Source organism: Cryptotermes secundus, unplaced genomic scaffold (genome assembly GCF_002891405.2).
Source record: "Cryptotermes secundus unplaced genomic scaffold, Csec_1.0 scaffold159, whole genome shotgun sequence".
NCBI lineage: Eukaryota > Metazoa > Arthropoda > Insecta > Blattodea > Kalotermitidae > Cryptotermes > Cryptotermes secundus.
The window spans coordinates 1,149,842-1,156,373 of NW_019725416.1; the positions used below are offsets into that span (position 1 = coordinate 1,149,842).

The following is a 6,532-nucleotide window of genomic DNA, read 5'->3' on the forward strand; positions in this document are numbered from 1 at the left end:
TTGGCGGACTTATTGTTTAAAGTTCTGCTGAAATTCCGAGCAAGTAACTAATGTTCATATTTTGGTGGAAAACCGTTTATAACATTTTCAGAATAACGGAAAAGTCCGTGCTGGCTGACCACTTATCTCATCTTACGGCCCGAAAGTTGCATGCAAAGTCCCGAATTGTGCGTGATTTGGTGCTCGATATGTCCCTGCATCACAAATAATTAACAGATACTATTTTTAACGTTTAACGAGTTTATAACGGGCCGATGTACTCTCAGATTGGGCGGGTCGCATTCGAGTAAGCCTACTGGACGATTAGGCCTACACAGAAAACTGGACACCTTATTATTTATTACTAAGAGGAAACAGCTTGCCTCAGTTCCATACTTGTAACATATTGCCGTGAGATTAATTTAATAGTGTTGCACGTTATCTGAGTCTTATTTCGAATGTCTCGAGTCTGATATCGATTTGCCGTAAACGATTTCACAGTAAATGTCATGAAATGACAAATTAGCATAAAGCACAGTATTTTGTTGGAATCGACTCAGCCCCGATCACAAAACCTCAATAAACTGGACATGATATTAATAAACAGGAAGACATTTTTCTATGTTTTACCCTTATCATGTAGGCCTAACGGATCTGCGTAAAGCCTTACAAAGGGTCACAGGAAACGGAAACGATTCCATGCATTGCATTTCCGATAAGGAGCATTACCACTTGACCAAAGTCGATTCTTAGTTCTATGATCGCAATTTTGTACACATGGATACCAGCAGTAAACACAACACGCAGTTAAGTGTGTGTCTATGGCTCATTAGGCGAGGGGACGGGTTCCGAAGCGTTGGCGGCGAAGTATGAGGGCATAGCCGGTAGCCGCGTCGTGTTCGCTGCCGGTGAAAAAACATTACGGGAGCACAGTGCCGTGTTACTCACCCATAGATTGCATCCTTGTCCCGCTTGTGGACGTCTGTCACAGGGCCCATTACATGATTGGACACGGCTGCAACGTGATTGCCCGTATGATACTGATGCATGCCGTGGTTCATGTGTGGTGAATGGTGAGCGATGTTCTGGAGTGGCCGGTGAGCCACATGAGGGTCGTACATGGAGGGTGGGGCGTCTCCCATGTAGGAAGTGTGAATTCCATCATCATACTGCACACAGATTGCACACAACTTTCAGAGGATGAATATATGTGTGTATACTATATATATATAAAGTTTCGATCGAATTGTCCCGAATTTACAAAATCTGTAATTCTAGTTTGTCTCGTGATTTCTTGCTCCGTAAATGAGGGAATCTTTTATACAGAGCCGGCAACGTAACATGTAGTTCTAATATATTATTGCTTACAATGAACAAGAAATTTTTTTATTTAGCGCAATTAACTTTTCTATGCTTATGCACATCTAGAAATTGATTCTTAAAAACTAGTTTCCACATTTTTAATCAGTGTTGGCAGATAACAGAAATGGGTTATTTGCTTTGCATAATCAAAAAGGTAGCATAAAATTGCACAAAAGTGCATTATTCTGGGGTTAAGAATTACTGTGTTTTTTAACTGAACCCGTTTATAATAAAAACAATTTAAAAAATATGTTATCAATCAACGTACAAAATATGAGGATGGGAAGCTTAATTAAACTGTTATATTTTTTTCTCTCTCGGAAAGGAAGTGGAGTTATCCGCAAATAGGCACACACAAATCATTTACTGGCCAAGAACACTTTTATCAGAAAGCTCGAAACTAAAATATGATTAAAATTTTAAAATTCAATCTTGTATAAAAACCTAGTATATCCAGTTCAAATCAAAATATACTATTCATTGTCCTTTAAAATCTGAATTTCAGTAATTTACGCTACACTGTGAACAAACCCTGCACATTTTGCGATCCGTGCGTTTGTATGTGTGTATGGCGTAGGATAGATAGACGTGCTAGCCTATCAGACGCATTGGAAGCCCCCTTTGCTCTTCCAACATGGCCGCGACATTCATTAGACGCTGATTGATGGTGACATTTGAAAAACACTACCGAGCCTCATAAACACTGCTAGAATATGGCCTTGCACATGCCTCCTCACGGGGCACATGGGAGAGGATGTATATGGAGGGAAATGATGGCGTAAGGGTAAAATGGAGCTGTGAATTTGTTCCGGGAACTCACCCGTGGTTGAGCCATGAATGCCCTGGCTACAGCACCGGCGTAATCCGCGTGCTGGGCCACTTTGACACACGACTCAGCTCTAGAACCCACCCGTACAACTAGCAGGCACACAACACTTCAATAATTCTTCAATTCAGACTGATGGCACCTGATGGGGGAAACACTGTGCATTCGAAATGACGGGAATTTTGTTCGCCAACAAACAAACTTATCTTGAAGCGATAAAAATGTGTATCACTTGCATGACATCACCACACACTGCACGCACATCATCACAGACTCTGTAGCTTCACAACGGCTTCTTTGTATTCCCGGAAATGTTTCTTCTCTTCCTCGCTGATGGCTGACAACTCCAAATTCCGCGCGCGACGAGGATAGCCTTATCCGGCCGATTTGCTGCCGCCTCAGTGTACAACAGCGCGGTGACGGTCCCACACTGTTACAGCAAAGAGGAAGTTGTCCACGACGCTGCTGCCAGTCAAACCATCTGTATATATGGATAGATGTGTTGAAGTGCCCCCGCTGGTTTGGGTAAAACGACGGCTCGTGATGTTGTTTTCGGGTTCTTCTGCTACTGCGCCGAGAGTTTTCAGGGAAGCCGGGGCAGACAGGAAAGTCAGCCACTCACACACACGGGCCGCGAACGTATAGAACCTGCGCGTACTGCAGTCGTCTGCCAACTGTCAATCACTACAGTCGCGGGGGAAGGGACCGAGCGCGGGGCTCCTGCCGGTAGAAATGTATGGCTCGTCATGTGAGTTGCTTCGAGAAGGGCGGGCTGCGCCGCGCATCTTCAGATCTAGACTGCCAATGCGCAGCTTAGACCCAACCCCTTTACGAGTGAGCAGACAAGACATGGATGAACTGGACTGGTTGAGCACGGCTACGCTAAAGCACAAGGGCGGGCCGAGAGCTCGTGGCACTGACGGGACTCGTCTACTCTGATCGCAGCGCCATTCAGTCACAGAGTGACGGATGGCAAGAACTAAAAACATAGGCTCCTTCATTTTCTCGTCTCCCCTCTTCAGCAGCCGTAGCACGGAATCAAGATTCCCCTCTTTCGCCTTTGTCGTCATCACCGCCGGGAATATTGTGCCCGGCGGCCCGATGGAACAAGCAACACCCCACCTGCCCACCTTCCTGACATCCTCGCGAAATGCAGCTTACTGTGTCAAATGCTTGAACCAACATAAATCAGGTCGAATGAAGATTAGCCCCGCGCTGACATTCATTGGATCATCATTTCATCATATTTCCGTAGCAGGTAGCTGCACAATCCAATTCTAAGAGCATGTTACGAAGAAATGCTTGCAGATATTCAGTGTCTGTGTTCTCACAGATACACCAGGTATTTTTAAGTGGATGTATTGCTTTGCCTACTTTCTCTCTGTAGCTTTGTACGAAATTCCATCGATCCATCTTATCCACCCCTCCCTGCTTCCACAGTCCATAAGCTTATGTGACCTATATGCCTATGCACATTCCCACACGAAAATAATTGGCTACTTATCTACATTTTATGGATGTGAGTATTTGTGAAAATTGTTACTTCACTTTGAATGAATGAAAATGAAAGTGTCATTGCATGTTGAAATTCCTCTTTAGCTTAGCACTAGAGGACTCTAGGGAATGGGAAGTTATGCTTAGTGTTTCCAAGTCTTAGCTCTGCCTTCTGGCCTCGTTCAGAATATAGCCCTGGCATAAATACTTGCACCTGTCACGGTAGTCAAACGATCTAAGGCATGAACTGCCTTCGCTCGCTCGGAAGCCGGGATCATGGGTTCGAATCTCACACGAGGCATAAATGTTTGGTATGTCTATGTGTTTATTCTGTGCTTGTGTTCTGTGTTTAGTTAGAGGCTTTGCGAAGAGCTGATCACTCGTCCAAGGAGTCCTACCGTCTGTAAAATGTTTAAAAAAAATCCTCGATACCGTAAAGGCATACGAGGAACGGATTAAGAAAGTAGATAATTAAATGCAAAGGTAGAGAAAACAGACTAAAGCAATTAAGCAAATTCAACAACTGGGCAAATTCAATAACTTAGCTATATTCATTAAGCGAATTCAATAACTGCACACTACTACAAGCGTTAAAATAAAACTTAGGTGCACACTACTGAACGGTAAATGACGTCACAAAGATGCTTCGGCAAATTAATAAATTCATTTACAATTAAAAATATTTGCATATCACGGAATTAGATTTCATCGAATAAAACAACTTTTCTTGTTTCTCTGACGCCCCTTGTAAGTTGTGGCTGTCCGAAAGGCGGGCCCAGAACTCCTCCTTCGAGCATCCTGTAGTGCCAGCACCTGACACCTCGCTCTATACAGGCGTGTTTCATGTTTCAGCACACAACCTTTCCTCTTCGGCCTACTGCTAACTCCATATTAGTCGAACTTTTAGCTGCTACTGTGCAAGAAATATAGGCATATTTCACGTAAGTCTTCTAACATACGGCAAATATTATTTTCGACCTGAGGAAAGATGTTTCATTTCTCGTTCTATGCAAAAGTAGGTTAATATATTTTTTTGCCTCTTACAAGAAGAGCCCTAAATTCCTACGGAATTCCGTAACACCTGTAGGTTACCTCACAAGACCAACATATAGATATATCGGCAAGAAATTAAAAGCACAGTCAGGCCATAGGGCGACTTACATTTCTCAGGTAATTACAAATTAAATAACAATTACGTACGTAAGTGGCACAAGTTCGGAAATATACTAGTAGCATTTATATTCTCGAGATCTGAGACACTTGGTGCTTTAGCTTCGACGTCACAGCGTAACGCCGAAGACGTAGACCACATTTACCATCCCATTCTACGCAACTCTACAACTCCTATCCGTATAGAACCTGCCCTAATAATCTCTTGGGACTCGCCTGGAAACAACGGCGCCTGAAATTATGCAGTTCTTCACAAGTTTTTCTGCAAAAGGAACTAAGCCTAGAGGGTACTATGGCGCTTAATAACAGGCATTTTAAAAAGTACCATCTCTAACAGGTTCAGACTCCAAGAGCAATAATTAATAAAATTTAGGCCTACGAGCAGAGAATAAACCTATTTCTGTTTGGTTTACATTTCGGAATATTTGTCGAATTTAGGCTTAAAATAAATAAGAACTGTACTAAACTTTATTTTGTTTAAACAGATGAATGAGTATGGCCTACATAACATTTACATATGCGTAATTGAATTTTTTTTAAATTAAATAAATAGATCTATATATCTATATTAATGATGTTAATGTAAATATTCGAAAATACGAAGTTGTCAGTACTACCGAAATCCTCTTCGGTCTACAGCTGGCGCTAACATATTTTCCGCTTGCCTAATAAGAAATAAATTTTCGAAAACCCATCAGGAGAATTAGCTATCTGTAGGCCTGTTCTTAACGAGCTAAACTGGCGAATTTCAAGTGGGTAGCCCGTTTACTTCTGACGTCCGTCTACAAGCTAAGCAGATTTTTGGGGCTGTAGACTGAACAAAAGGTGGCAAAAGAAATAATAAAAGCATATAGCCTAAGAGGGAACATAAATGCAGTTCTACCAGCAATTTCATGCCTTATATCGGAGCCTATATATTTCATTGTCGATCACAGTAGCTGCGCGGTCTAAGGCATGAACCCTCTTGGCTCGCTCGGACGCTGGGATCATGAGTTTGACTCCCACTCAAGACATGAATGTCTGTGTATGTGTTTATTCTGTGTTTGTGTTGTCCTGAGTGTAGGTAACGGCCTTGCAACGGGCTGCTCTCCCGTCAAAGGAATCCTACCGACTGAAAAATGATTACGGTACTGAATAATAGGCCTGGACACAGAAAGGGGTGGAAGAGACATTGAAAAAATATTTCATTAATATCCTTTCACTAAGACGTGTCCTATTCAGGATGTACGCATGGGGCCAGAAACCGCTCATCGCGGATAGATTAACAGTCCTCCAATAGGCCTCAGGATGATTACCGAAATACTACTGACGGATGTATGAATGTGGAAGATACAGGACTATTAGTTACTATAGGATTCTGACGATGGTGTATAACACACTGATATATTGGGTTTTTGGACTTTATCCATCGTCCTGGTTTTTAAGAAAACTAATAACTGGAGAAAACTCCAGTGATTGAGGCTAGCTCTTTCTAACGAACCCAACAGAANGAAGGGGTCAAATTTATGGGGTCAAAAGGGAACTAATGGAAATGAAAGACATAATTTTAAACGTTACAGATTTATTTATTTAATTAACAAATACAATATTTATACACTTAGAGCGTTGTAAGTTTGTAAGTTGTTAAGCTTATATTACGTCATATATGGTTAGAATTGGGGACATGCGGTAGCGTAGTTGCTTGAGGCACTATGCTACAAG

The 6,532-nt window shown here is 42.2% G+C and overlaps 1 protein-coding gene across 10 annotated transcripts in view; it reads right to left on the bottom strand.

Moving 5' to 3' along the window:
* Window positions 1-6,532, bottom strand: part of LOC111863322 (homeobox protein homothorax) — a 1,160,896-nt gene that overhangs the window by 808,528 nt on the left and 345,836 nt on the right. For 5 of the 10 annotated variants that reach the window (XM_023849541.2, XM_023849544.2, XM_023849540.2 and 2 more), the window contains exons 1-2: window positions 2,162-2,994; window positions 928-1,148 (exon numbers count right to left, since the gene is read on the bottom strand). In XM_023849541.2, the coding sequence (XP_023705309.1) occupies window positions 928-1,148; window positions 2,162-2,176 (236 nt within the window). In that variant the 5' untranslated portion in view covers window positions 2,177-2,994. Of the gene's footprint in view, window positions 1-927; window positions 1,149-2,161; window positions 2,995-6,532 lie in introns of those variants that run through there. The other 5 variants (XM_023849543.2, XM_023849539.2, XM_023849545.2 and 2 more) reach the window with 3 other exon arrangements.